Source organism: Arachis duranensis, chromosome 4 (assembly GCF_000817695.3).
Source record: "Arachis duranensis cultivar V14167 chromosome 4, aradu.V14167.gnm2.J7QH, whole genome shotgun sequence".
NCBI classification, from domain to species: Eukaryota; Viridiplantae; Streptophyta; class Magnoliopsida; order Fabales; family Fabaceae; genus Arachis; species Arachis duranensis.
The window spans coordinates 112,281,770-112,296,819 of record NC_029775.3 but is presented as its reverse complement, the minus strand read 5'-3'; the positions used below and the strand labels follow the sequence as shown (position 1 = coordinate 112,296,819).

At 34.1% G+C, this 15,050-nt stretch overlaps 1 protein-coding gene across 1 annotated transcript; it reads right to left on the bottom strand.

Moving 5' to 3' along the window:
* Positions 1-3,787: 3,787 nt before the first annotated feature.
* On the bottom strand, positions 3,788-5,922 carry LOC110280579 (protein FAR1-RELATED SEQUENCE 5-like). The gene is made up of 3 exons (XM_021141669.1): positions 5,570-5,922; positions 4,485-4,560; positions 3,788-3,904 (listed from the first exon to the last, which is right to left on the bottom strand). The coding sequence occupies exons 1-3, from the start codon at positions 5,920-5,922 to the stop codon at positions 3,788-3,790; spliced, it is 546 nt and encodes a 181-aa protein (XP_020997328.1).
* Positions 5,923-15,050: the final 9,128 nt, after the last annotated feature.

The window sequence follows — 15,050 nt, the reverse complement described above, 5'->3', positions numbered from 1 at the left end:
CAGAATGGACTCAAGAAAAAGAAAGCAGAGGGAAGAGGAGTCAGATTCTGATTCAGAATCTGAATCTGAACCAAGTGATGAGTAATGTCCTGAAATTATTACTCCTTTCTTTTGGCTTCGTTATAAAGATTTCGTGTATTAACTGAGGTGTCTTTTATTGACTTATAGGAGCGAAGAATCATCTCCTGCGGAGAAGGAGAAGAAAAAGAAAGAAACAAAAACAACTCCAAAAAAGTAAGCAATTCTTTGGATAAAATTCTGTGATAAAATTAATTTTTTATTTCTGATTGGTACTGTTTTTTTCCACCCAGAACACAACAAAAAAAGAAAAAAGTTGTTGTGGAGGATTCACCTCCTGAAGAAGATCAATACTTTGACGGGTACAGTACCTCGTAAGCTATACTACGGTCTATCATCGTAATTATTTTTGTTAACGTCTTATTTTATGAATGTAGTGAGACATATGAAATATCGAGTGACGAACTCGATGAATTGCTAGGGCTGTGCTGTGTATTTGAGATTTTGGTGTCTTTTGTTTGCTAATAATTGTATCTTGTTTCGCAGGGAGAACCAAGCTGACCTGCGATCGACAGAAGGTCACTATGTGTCCTCTGAAACGTAAGAAGCTTTATTATTTAATAAAATCTTGTTATCATGATTTGGATGTATTCTGTGAAACAATTTGGGTGTATTTTGTGCATCAAGTTGGGTGTATGTTGTTTACTAAGTTGGATGTATATTTCGTTTGAATAACATGAAATCTATTTAGACTACCGGCTGTGAACTTGGGAAGTGATGATCCTTCCTCTCAAGGACGCACAGAACAGAGTAGTGTAAACCAGCCGTCACAGAGCATGTAATTTCTCTTTCAAATAACCGTTACTTTTGTTCTTCTAATACCTTCTACTTCTAATTCTGTATATATTTTTTTTAGAAAAAAGCCCTTTATTATTTTATTTAAGAAAAAAAAGGCAGCAAAAAAAGCAAAAACTGCAAGTATGTAAGTTCTCAAAAAACAAAGCATGTCTTCTTTTTGAATTGTTCGGGTGTATTTTTTGACCTTCTTTGGGTGTATTTTAGGTTGAGTCCGACTGATTCGAATATGATGGTTGTGAGGGAACAAACACCGTTGGAAGTGCTTGCAATGTGAGTTTTCCCAAGAATATTTCAACCTTATAACCTTATTATTTTCAAATACGTTGTTAACCTTTCATTTTTCTTCTTGTTTAGAGTCCCGATCCAGATTTTTGTGCCGACATCCCAAACAACCACTGACACAGATTTCGAACCAACCCCTATGCTACGGATTGAAGGGACTAGAGAGACGTAAGAAATAGTATTGGGTGTATATTTGTTTAGGGTTTGGGTGTATATTTGCTAACAGTTTGGGTGTATATTGTTCCTGATCAATTTTTTTTTACGCCATGATTAATTTTGTGTAACTGTGCAGCACTCCTGAACCCCTCAAACAAACGCAGGAGACAGAAAGGGAAAAATCTCCAGAAGCTGCAACTATGCTGGAACAATTGGACAGTTTGGTCCAAAAGTTAGCAAGCAGTGCGGCAAAGGGAAAAGACGAAAGTCCACAAATTCAGAGGGAGACTGGGGGAGAAAGTTCTGCAAAGTTTGAAACTCCTGGGGGAATAAATCAAATTCCGGATGATATGAAACAAAAGTGCTACATCTGGGGGACGCGACTGAAGACAGACGCAGATGGCAATACTAACGAGTATGAGCACATGTGCACTCTGATTGCCCAAGATGAATACATTTTGATTAGAATGCACCTTGCATCCCTCCAGGCAAAAAGTGATATAGAATCTCAGGTAATTTTAGACTAACATTAATGTTTTTACACCAAAGTCAACTGCAATGTTTATTAATTTAAAATTGATTTCGGCATATATTTCTAGATTGTATCTGCCATCTGCCTCATCCTAAACCAGAAAAATGAAAAGAGGTTTCAAGAACAAATATACTGTCTCCCCCCCGATATTATGGTAAGTGTTACTTCTACGAACTTTGGGTGTATTTTCTGCATTGATTTAGGTGTATTTTTTAGGTTAGATTGGGTGTAAGTTGTGTATTTTCAGTATTTCATTTCTTGTTTCGCAATTCTTGCAGAGCATGGCACTTTCGGATCACCCAAGGGGGAATTCATATCCCCGAAAACGAAAAGGAATTCAGGGTGGAAGCCTACCCGAGTTTCATTCACTTCATAGATAGAAAAAAATTAAGTTCGCATCCATATGTAAGTTTTCGTTTGCTATATTTGTTAGTTCGCTTATTTACTTATATGCCAAATAAAATAACACACTGTTGAAATGTGACAATCCTTCAGATTTTTGCTCCTGTTTGCCACTCAGGACATTGGTGGTTATGGCTGATAAATACAACAAAGTGGAAATGTCAAATACTTGACCCGCTACACAAAAAAGCTCCAAGCGATGAGAGAAAGGACATTAATAAATTCACTGTAAGTTGCCTCTGTCTTCTTTACTTTAATAGATAGGTCTATTTCGAAGGTTGTGTTGGGTGTATATTCCATATTCAGTTGGGTGTATCCTGTGCATTCATTCGTGTGTATTACTGATTTGTTTTGGTATTTAAGGGATATGTATTTTCAAGATTGATAACATATGCCGGCGGGAAACCTCTGGAGAAAGGCGAGACGGATAAGGAAATTAAAGCATCATATGTTAAAATATCAGGCCAAAAAACAAGGTATAAATTTGTGACTCTGAACATTAAACTTTCCTAATTGAGATTTGTAATTTATTTTCTTCGTTTTCAGCTATGACTGCGCTATCTACGTAATGAAGTGGCTTGAGTTAATTGAGCCGGAAAACATTAAAAAGGGGAAGTATGAATGGGATAATTGGCCACAGGTAACTGTCTTTAGAACTATATAACTCTGTATTACTTTACTGACTTAATATTTCTGTTTAAACATAACATACTTTTTAATTGTAGGAGGAGGTGGACCACCATAGAGTGGAGTATGCTTCCCGGATACTATTCAGTGAGATGAATAAACAGAGAGATCGGGCAATTAGAGAGAGTAGTGCTATAAGGCTGTCGAAGCCATCCTCTGTATTATTGAGTCCGTTTTGTCAAATTAATTCTGCTGATATAGAAACTGGGTAATCCAACTACTGGGTAGTTTGTAAATTGAACAAATGATGTAAATATTTGCCATTTATCAACAACTTCTATTCCATGTATATTTTTTCCGATAGTTAAACTATCTGTGCTGGTAAACTGCCTGTGATGTATTCAAAAGCTGTATTACAGGTGGTAAAATATGAAGCAAAAAATCAAGGCATATATAAACGTAAATTATAAACTGTTATACCCAACGCAAGTCTAATAATACACCCGAGATTGAATAAAATATACACCCAACTGTCTGTGCTGTATTCAAAATGTATGAATTACATGTACTAAAATATGAAGAAAAACATCAAATGAAATATACGCCCATAACCTGCGAATTTTTACAGCTTTTGTTCTATATGTATCTATATAACTGTTAAACCCAACGCAAGTCTAATAATACACCCAAGATTGAATAAAATATACACCCAACTGTTTGTGCTGTATTCAAAATGAATGAATTACATGTACTAAAATATGAAGAAAAACATCAAATGAAATATACGCCCATAACCTGTGAATTTTCACAGCTTTTGTTCTATATGTATCTATATATGTGTCTATATATTAATTGTGAATTATAAAAATACACCCAAAAAGAACAGTGCTTTTACACCCATATTCTATATAACTAATCACCCAAAGAGTTATCCCCTGCTGCTGGTACCCTGAACTGATAATTTATAACGTGTCCTTGATATTGGCTGCAATTTGAATGCGCCGCTAATGCAGCATCAAACAGGTTTATCTGAATATAACATTCACACATTAGCTAAACTATTAACGAGAAAAATAAACTCAATCGCCACAAATTTAAAGAACATTACATTTACCTCGCTTAAAACTTTCGTCTTCTTCTTCTTTGTGGCATTTGCAATCTGTTTCTCCAACTTTGAACCTAGCATGTTTTTTGGACGTCCTCTTGTTCGAATCCTTGGCCGGCTTTGAAGCTCGTTAACGGATTCCAAGTTGGCGTCTTCGTGGGATAAAGAAGATGTCCCCTTCCTTTTGGCTTTTAATGCTTCCATCTCGGCCATGGCGTTATCGTACGCACGGTGCAGAATTGCAGTCAGCTCCTTCGATTCGGAGGTAAATTCGTAAATATTTTGTGAACGAAAAACCAATTGGTCGAACCTCTTGCTTCTTGGCTCCATTAGTGGCTCGTCGTGGCTGCTTTTGATGTGTGTGTGTCACCTCTTTACCTTCTTGCTCCATCGTTCCAGTATATATCTAGGGGACACTTGGCTTACTTGTTCGAAGCTTAACACGCTTAGTGCGTGACGGCACAGTATCCCTCTCGACTCGAATAATAAACATTGGCATTTTACCTCGGCTGCAACTGAGTCGTAGGTAACCGCGAACTTGTTGAATATTGAGCTGGAAACTTTTCTCCGACTTCGTATACTGAATAGCCTAGAGCAGAATTCTTTAATCTGGTGATGCAATTCGCCTTTCCTCTGAATTGCGCTTGGACTTCCCTAAACTTTGCGTGAGTGTACGCATCTTGAAACTGAGCTTCAATGGAGGATTTGGTTGAACACGGTATGACCGTATGAAAATCTGCAGCATCTGATTCTCTCTCTGCTTGCTCCCTGCTTCCGAGGCAATTATCGTATTGTTTGACGAACTGAATAAGCGAGCTGTTCTGGGTGATGTACTTGTTAAAAAATGAATGCATGCTCTCGCTCCTTTGTGTGCTTCTCATCCCTGCCCAGAAGTGGTGATCCAGATAGATAGGAATCCATATGTGACGGTCTTTGTACAGATCTGCATAATACACCCAAACACAGACTGTAAAATACACCCGAGAGATCGTAAAATTTACACCTCTGCTGCAGATTTTAAAAACACATTACCTGAAAGCCACTTGTTGTCCGCAAGACCAAAATTCAGAAGAAAATTGTTCCAATTCCTATCGAATGAGTCTTTGCTATGAGAGTTCCAAACAACATGGCTCATTTCTTGTTCGATATCGGCATGTCCCTTGTACCCGTTTAATTTGCTTGGAATCTTCTTCATGATGTGCCAAATACACCAGCGGTGAACTTTTGTTGGCATACAGGCCTCTAAAGCCCTTTTCATTGATGCGCACTGATCGGTGAGAAACCCTTTCGGAGCGTTTCCTCCCATGCAACGAAACCAGCATTGAAATAACCATTTGAATGATTCAATTTCTTCGTTTTTCATCAAAGAGCATCCGAGAAGTGTTGACTGACCGTGGTGATTCACCCCGACAAAAGAACCACAGACCAAATTATACCTGAAACAAATTACCATGGTCCAGAATGCAAAATCATTAGGTACACCCCAACAAATGCTTCTAATACACCCAATGAAATGGCCAATATACACCTCTGCTGCGGATTCGTAAAAATAAATTAATTTAGCATCATAAACAGGGACAGTTTGTTACCTGTTTGTATTGTAGGTGGTGTCGAACGAAATGACGTCTTCGAAATACTCACAGGCTGCTCTGCTTCTTGCGTCGGCCCAAAAGGCCAGCTTAATCGATTGATCCTCCTCGAGTTCGAGCTCAAAAAAGAAATTCGGATTCTTCTCTTTCATTCTTAAGAAATATTTCCCGAATTCCTTTACATCTTCTTGTTCGGAAACATTCCGCACTTCCCTGGTAATGTAATTCCTCACGTCCTTTTCAATAAAATTTAACTCGCGGTGACCTCCGGTAGCCGCAACAAATGATTGGTAGGTTTTGCTTGGTCTGATACCGGCCTCATCGTTATTTTCTATCGTACGACGAATGGACATGCTTAGTTCCCTGTGCTGTTTGAGCATCTCTGCTTTGTTTGGACAGCAGGGGTGTGAATGATCCAGCACAACCTTTGAAATGATCCAAGCACCGACATCCTTCAATGTGTGTATATAAATTCTTGCAGGACAGTTTAAACCGGCTGTCGGATTGGTCTTCTCGGTTGGAGATATTTTAGATTTCCATTTTCCCTCTCTGCTACATGTAATATACACCATGTCAAAAACTAAAAACACACCCAATCATGTCTGATATAATACACCTGAACAACAACAACTCAATTAAAAATAACAAAAAACCAGTAAAGTGTATATACACCCACACTTATAGCTAAAATACACCCAAAGAAGAATTGATCTACACCCGAGCGTCTGCTATAAATTCCAGGTAATTAATCACAACTAATACATTGAATCGACAGATTCATGTTAACGTGTTACTTTCACAGTCAATGTTCAGCAATTTTTAAACTACACAATGCTATACAAATTACTGTAAATCAAACCTCAGGAACTTCGTTAGATTCAAATTCATAATCCACTTCGCCTGGATTCAGCAGACAATCTGAGCTTGAATGATCCATTATCTTCAAAACGAGTTCAAACTTTGATTTCAGAAAACAACAAATCAAAAGAGAAAACGAAGCTCGAGTTGCAGAGAGAGAAAAAGGTAACGTAAACGAAGAACATACCAGTGAAAAAAGGAGAGGAAAAGATCGATGGAGAAGAATGAGGAAAGACGCGCGAGAAGAAGAACAACCAAATCTCAAAATAACAAAAACGAAGAAGGAAACAAATATTTTAAATTTGGAAGTTAGATATACGCGAGATGTTATATAGCGCGTGTAATCAACGTACGTGGAGCAGCGCGTATTTTGATTTTATTGTTTAATAAACTTGTAAAGCATACAAGCCCTAATGGCTTGTATGCAGAGCTTTTCCGAAAAATTTATATAGTTGTTACTTTAGGTATATGATAAAGTAACTTAGAAAAATTTATACAAGTGTTGCTTTATATATTAAAAAATATAACTCATAAAAAGTGTTGCAATAAAGTAGTTTTTTATGTGTTGTGTTTGGGTCTTCTAAGGCAATTTTTATATGAAGTTGTTTTTTTAGTAGAAAAGGCAACATTTTTTAAATGTTACCATGAAAAGGGTTCCCTTTGATGCAAAAAAACGTTGCCTTAGACCAAAGGTAATAGCCGTATAGCCAACTCCCAAAAAAGCGTTGCGTTTTGTCGGAAAGTGTTGCCTTTGATCAAAGGCATCGCTTTTTTTTATTATAGGCAACGTTTTTGAAGGATTGCCTCAACCCGAATTTATTGTAGTATGCATCTTTTTAAACCTTAAAATCATATGTCTATCTGATTGTCCATTATATATTAAATTGCGGTGATATTTTGAAAGGGAACTATTTTACAATAGTTTTGCACTTTTGTTTACATTTTTCAATAAATGTTGAATAAAAGGAAACTGTTTAGGGATTTATAAATCTGAATACAGTTATGTTAGTACGAAGCTTAAGCCGTTAACTAAATTCCAACCTGCAATCTAAAGTAGGAATAAATTCAATTAAGGGAATTTGGATTTGTATAGACACGAATCAGTATTAGTTGCTATATTATTATTATTAACTGATTTGGAGTTTCCACCAGCATTAAAGTGAGAAGTGTAGAGTGAGTAATTTTGAATATTTGAGACTCCAGAGAAGTTGAAATTGTTGAAGCTTAAAATTTTAAGTATAGTCATTATTATCTAGAAAAACTAAAAAATTATGATTTTTGTATGAAAGTTGTGAATCATTTTAAATTGAATTCTTATTTTATAAAAATAGTATTCAAATAATAATAAGAGTTAAAATGTGTTGTTCTTTTAGTAAAAAGTTATCAATTTAGCATGTATTATCTATTTGAAATTAGACGTAATTAAAAAAATAATTAATGTGTTGGACCTTTTATTTAGCCAATCCTAATTAATAGTTTTATAATTAATTTTTTTTATTGTTATTCAATTATATTAATATTATATTATTTTATCTTCTACATTATCAATTTTTTAGATTTTAAAAGCATAATTATTAAATTTAATTTTATTCGAATTGATTAAAAAGAAACTCGCGCTTAGCGCGAATTTTACACTAGTTCACATAACATGTGATCTCTCATTTTAGGATTTTGTTACTGTGTAGATTGGAACTTGTATTTACGCATGCAGAAGACATGTGGCGGCTTCATATGAGATCCTATTGTGGTAGGTCTAAAATGGAGCTGTGTAAAAGGACAAAGTCAGAGTAAGTTTAGGTTATTATTGAAGTTAGTAGGTTTGTTTAGCTTTTAGGTTTAGTTTACTAATAAGAAGTATTAAGTTAATTTTTTTGGACGTCTGTAGAACTGTAGAAGGTATGCGTTACTTTTTTTTTTTTGGGACTTAAAAGGTACATCTTGCTTGTGTTGTAGCCTTGTGGCATTGAGAGGATTGGCATATTGTAATTGAACTTTCTACTCTGTAATTCTGTATGCATGTGGTGGGCTTTGTAATGAATTTATTGACTTTGTAATAAATTTAGGCTTACATTGTGGATTGGTTGCAGTTATAATGTGCAAACAGTGATGTGTTCATGAAAGTGATTTTGGTTGATGAGTTTATAGAATTAATTTGTTATGACGTTAATGAATGTGAAGTTAAACCCTAAATTATAAATTTTATTTAGGGTCTATGAATTTAATTTTATAGAGTTAATTTTAAATAGAAGTAAGTTTATATCAACATAATTTATAATAAATGTTATATTATTTGAATAATATTAATTAAAAAATTAAAATTATTTTTAAAAAAATAATTAATAAAAAATATGATATTAAATTATAATATAATTTTTTAAGTATTTTTTTAGTATTTTTTAGTATGTTTTTGTATAGTTTTTTTGTAGCCCTCTTAATGTTCCTTTTTGGTATCGTATAATTTTTCAGTATTATCATTTATGGCTAATTTTTGTTTAATTTGTTCTATCTAATGGGACTAACAATCCAGTTTATAAAAAAAATAATAACAATAATCATAATAAATTAGAATCACACTTACAAAATTGTACTCTCAATTAAAGATATATACGGCCTTATATTATAAAATGTTTATTAGAGGGATCTCAAATTTATAGCATCATAATTCATTTGATATATAGACAATTGAACTGACTAGATAATCGAATTCTATTATTATTTATAGTTAATTTTGTATTTAATTTGTCGATTCTAATAAGATCAACAATGAATCATTTATATTACAAGAGAGTTACAATAAAATACAATACATAAATTTTATAATGATTGATTTTACAAAACTATACAAAAAAATAAAAAATAAAATTAGAATCCATACTTTATAGTACTTTTAATATTGTTTTACTTAATACTATTTTAAACTATTATAACCTTCCATTACTTGTAACTCTATAATTACGTTATAGTTAATTTTTTATTTGATTTATTCTTTGTAGCGGGATAAAAAATTATTGAGAAAATGACAAATAAGTCTCTGACCTTTTAGTCTGCAGATATTTTCGTCCCTGAGCATTGGAAAATACATTTAAATCCCTGACCTCTTTGAAAATAGGACGAATTTGTCCCTCCGTCAAAAAGCCACCGTCAGACACAACGGAAAAGTCTGACGTGGCTTCCCTTCGTCTTACCTGGCATGACGGATGCCAACGTGGTACGTTAGTAAGATAGAGCATTTGAAAAGTGGACAAATAAGTCCCTGGAGCCCATAACTACGTCGTTTAGATTGGTGCCCCTTAACTGCATTATCACTCCTTGACTTATGTACAATGTCCATTACACCCACACAGTTGAGAGAGAATAACATTAAGCCCTAAGAAGACCAACGATCAAACTCAAGAAGACTCTGTTTCTCCCTCCAAAATCACTACCCAGACTGAGGAGTTTTCGCTGCGTATTCGTTGTCGAGGAGGGAGAACCATTCAGTGTTGTCCGATTTGCCGTCTTCGTCACCGGAGGTAAGAATCCATTTCGCTGCTTAATGTGTTGATTTTTAGGTTCTATGGTTATGGAAGTAAAAACTGTTTTGTAAAAGGATTGTCTGTGCATGGTGATAGTAGTGGCTAAAAAAGTATGTGCGTGGTTCCCGTGAGAGTGATTGAATGTTAGGGTTTAGGGTGTTCTTGGTTGTTTTTTGTTTTCGGTTTTTGTTTGAGGACATTGCTGTTTGAGTGTACGCTTATTTGATCATTGGTTTTTGTGTTTTTGTTTAGGAAGATGGTTGATGTGTTTGTCGTGCCAGTTTTTCACCATGGAGGTAGTTTTGTTAGAACGAGTGATGGAACCCTTATTTATCAGAATGGAAAGGTAGAGAAGTTTCCCGAAATGGACCTGGATTTTGTGAATTTTGGGGACTTGATCACACTATTCAAAGGTTTGGGGTACCAATCGTACAATGCAGTTTATTGGTATGATCTAACGAGTGCTGATGTTGAGTCGGAACTGCACATCTTGACGGGGGATGCAGGTATTAATGCCATGCGTGAGAACAAAATGAAGAATGCACAGATGAATGAGTTTTACCTGTACTTTGACCACCCAGTTGATGAGCCTGAGATTGTGGAGGATGGTGGAAACAAAGGTAAAGGTAAGAGTCCTATGTTAGAAGAGGTTCAGATTTCATCTTCGGATGATGGGTATGAGAGTACGGAGGATGAGCCCTACAAACCTCCACCACCCGGATTTGAAAGTGAGAGTGATGATAGTGCTGCTGACAGAGTAGGGAAGAGGAAGAGAGTTAGTAAGACAAAGGAAAACATTGTATTGCCAAGTAAGGCATCTAGAAAGAAGCCAGCTGCAAAGAAGACAGGTGTGAAAAGAAACAAGAGAAGTTGGGTAAAGAAGGGACAAAACAGTGGAATGGGTGCATCTGAGGTGAAGAGAAGGCAGCAGGGTAGGACTGGGCCCAATGAGAAGCAGGCCAGGACTGGGCCCAATGAGAAGCAGGCCAAGACTGAGCCCAATGAGCAACAGCCCAGAGGTGATATTGGGCCAGGCCCTAATGAAGAGCCCAACAGAGATGCACAGCCCAACATAGAAGGGGATGTGAGGTTTTATGTGAGTGGGTTCCAAGATGATGATGATGACCCCATATATGACTACTATTCTGAGGATTTACACACTCCTGTATCATCAGATGATGAATCCAGCAAGCAAATATTTCCTGAGTTTGATGATCAATATGCTTTTGGAGAGGGACGATTTGAATTAGGGACTAGGTTTGCAACCATAGACAGATTTAAGGAAGTTGTGAAGGACTCATTCATTGCTGAGGGTAGAGAGCTTAGGTGGATAAAGAATGATAGGGAGAGAGTTAGGGTGGGATGCATGGATGATGAGTGCCCGTATATAGTTCATTTGTCATACAACAAGTCATTGCAGTGCTATCAGGTGAAGACCTTCAGGCCACCAGCTCTACTAAACCCCAGTCCACTCCCACCTCAAAGTTAGCCAAATCCACCTGGCCCACATCCTCCTCAAGTCATTCCAGGACCAAATGCAGCAGCTACCCAGGAGACATTGGCACCAACAAGCACGACTACAACTGGCATGTTCAAATTCATTCCTAACCCACCTTTCATTGTGCCAAAGAAGTGAAAAACTGTGTGACTTTGGGCATTCTACTATGCCTTGTATTAGGTTTTAGTAAACTTGCTTTTGTATTTTGGCTGAGTTTTAAGATCTGTGATGTTGTGTTTGTGAGGCTAACTTTTAATTTGTCATGTTCAGCTTCATCTTCATCAAACTCTGTACTTTAGGAGACTATATCATTTTGGAAAGCTTTAGGAAACTTTTTCTGTTATCGAACATCAACTTTCATGGATTATGTATGCTACTTTTAAGCCTAATTCAGCGTTTTCTTGTCTATGTACTTATTCAAAACATAATTTGAACATACTCATATAATAGCTATAGTTGCATTTAGATTACAGGATGCATAACTTGCCAAAATAGCATGATTCAATACACAAGAAAAAATTCTGTACATCCCTTTCTCTATCATGATGTCATTACTACATCTCTCAAGTAACAGATACATAAAAAGCAACAAATACAGCACATATAATCACAGTAATACACCAAGCTAATGGGTTCTTCTTCTTCTTTAAAACAACAATCTTCTCTTCCAAAACAGCCATTCTATGATCTAATTCCTCTTCCCCTTCTACATCTTCAACATGTTTCCTGTCACAGATGCAACAATTGCTTCCTATTCTGGGAAGATGCTCATCGAGTCAAACAAAAAATTTGCAATGACCTTCCTTTCCCTGTCAAAATTTCCAATGATCAGATACTATTTGCAACCATCTAACATCAGACCAAAGCCAAAATTCCTTAACTTACCTTATAGAATGGACAACCTAAGAAGATTCTGTTAAGGTTGCTAACTGTCTTCGACATATACATTATTGCATAAACTCCGCAGAAACACCTCGGTGCGACGGCGACGTTTCCATCTCCAGCATGAAGCGCAGATGGAACTAAGCTTGAACCAGACTTCTCTTCTCTAAATTCACTTACGCTTCTTCTTGAGGTTGATGATGTCCCCTGCGTGGCCATTGGTAACATACGCAGAACTCTTCTCCTCACCACCACCCACCAGCCTGAACGAAGAAGCCAAACGAATTTCAAGATTAGGGCACCAATCTAAACGACGTAGTTATGGGCTCCAGGGACTTATTTGTCCACTTTCCAAATGCTCCATCTCACTAACGTGCCACGTTGGCATCCGTCATGCCAGGTAAGATGAAGGGAAGTCACGTCAGACTTTTCCGTTGTGTCTGACGGTGGCTTTTTGACGGAGGGACAGATTCGTCTTATTTTCAAAGAGGTCAGGAATTTAAATGTATTTTCCAATATTCAGAGACGAAAATATCCGCAGAATAAAAGATCAGGAACTTATTTGTCCTTTTCTCAAAATTATTTTTCATCAATCCTAATGACGATTATACGTGTGATATGACACACTGTAAATCTACTTTTTAGTAAGGTCCATTGTTAATAAATTTGTTTTCCTCCAGTAGAATGCACTATATATTAGTTTCATTATAAATTTACAAGTGTCATCTATACATGTAGATAATATTTTTATCTACATGATAGTATTTGCCCTCATTTTATATATGGTCAATTTTATAGTATCTTTTATTTAGTGTTTAACTTTTTGTTTAACTAATTAGTTTTTATCATTTTAAATATTTAAGTTTTACTTTTAAATTTAAAATTAATTATTTAATTTTTTTCACCAATTAAACAATAATTTTTAGGCATCATAACAAATATTTTTATATATTTTTGTAATCAATCTTATAAAAATAAAGTGTGATCTCTCATTTTATAAAAATACTATTTGCATACTAAAATCAGCCATCATATATTTGTGTAAAAATATATGTATAATTTTACTAATTTTTTGTGTGTATTTTATATTTTTATGTGTATTTTATATTAATCACTAATTTTAATGGTTGATTTTAGTATAAACTTAACATAATTTTTTATTTTATATTTTTTAAATAAAATTAAAAAATAAAAATATTAAACGATAAAAAATTACATCTTACCAAAAAAAATTAAGAAAATCTACTTCCATATATATTACTAATACTACAATGACATGCATTCAATACTTTTCTTCTTTAAGTTGTATTTTTAATAAAATTATAAATAACGTCAATTTTGCATTTCATATTTTATTTAGTTAAGTAGAGTAATTTGAGTTGCATATATTTTAGAATTTTATAATTTGTATTTTGGTTTTCAATGAATTTGAAACTTAATTTCAGAATAAGTAAATCACTGAGCTAGTTTTACCACTAAAAAAAAAATAGTCCTAATTTCAGAATCATATCGTATAACTGGTGATTAGTTTTCACCATTTCTCTTAATGTTCTTCCGTATCCGCTTTATATACATTTTTTCTTTCTCTCCTTCGTAATACATATAAATTAATTTTCTCTTGAAAATTTAATAGTGGAAGGCAAATTAATTGAAGAAAAATTTGTTTTATAAAAAATAACTACAATATCTCTATTAGATTTACCATAATTTAATTTATTTTTCTCTTATTCAATATTTTGATATGTGTTGTTTGAGTGATTTAAAGTTTTAAAGGTAAGAATGACTTAAAAGAAATGAAAAAAAAGTATGCAATTGAAAAATTTATGAAAAAACGAGAATTTGCTAAATTTATGGCGATGCGTACGCGTGACACTCGTTGAGTCTGACGGAGACATTTAAATGGAGGGACTGATTCATCCAACTTTTAAAAATATCAGGAACTTAAAAGTATTTTTCAATAGTTAAAAACAAAAATATTCACAAAAAAAGAAATTAGAGACCTATTTATTCTTTACTCAAAATTCTTTTCACGTTCGTGGGAGTCTCCTTACATAGGCCAACTAACTTAATTAAGCTCCTTTTGATAAAATAATTTAAATATTAAATGACTCTGTTAAAAGTAACTTATAAATAAGTTATTTTGTGTTTGAATTTTTAACTCTAAAAGTGCTTATTTTATAGAAATGTAATGAAAAGTAGAAGTATTATGAGAGAAGTCATTTTTTTTAACTTCTCTATACGCTCCAAAATAGCTTCTTAGAAAGTTGCAATTTAATTTTAAAAATTGCACCAGACATTAATACTACCACTTTTCATAAGTTAAAAGTTAAAAAAGCTACTTATCGAGTTCCCAAACTGGCCCTAAAATACTTTTTCTGTCTATCAAAGACCTTACCAATTTGTGTCTATCCAAAGTTTACTCTAAATTAATTTTTCACTAAGTAACTCTTCGAATAATTTTAAAAAACAATTAACTTACTATCTTTTTAACTTTTTTTAATTTTTAAATATGTAAAAAAATTAAAGATATATATTATATGCTCAAAATATTAAACATATAAACTTAAATTTCTTTAGATATTAGAAGGATAGTTAAAATAATAAGTTAGAATTCTATTTTTTTTAAGAAAAAGAACTAAAATTGTATAATTACTCTTTATTTTAAGTCGTTCTAATTATTTAAATTTTGAAAGAAATTAGTTTTTTTAAAAATAGAATAAATAAGATT

Excerpts from the sequence above, each read along its gene's own strand:
- LOC110280579 (XM_021141669.1), bottom strand. The coding sequence starts at position 5,922 with ATGTCCATTCGTCGTACGATAGAAAATAACGATGAGGCCGGTATCAGA. Across the intron at positions 4,561-5,569 it reads ACCACCTACAATACAAACAG|TATACGAAGTCGGAGAAAAG; the intron begins GTAACAAACTGT and ends TAGGCTATTCAG. Across the intron at positions 3,905-4,484 it reads ACGACTCAGTTGCAGCCGAG|ATAAACCTGTTTGATGCTGC; the intron begins GTAAAATGCCAA and ends TGTTATATTCAG.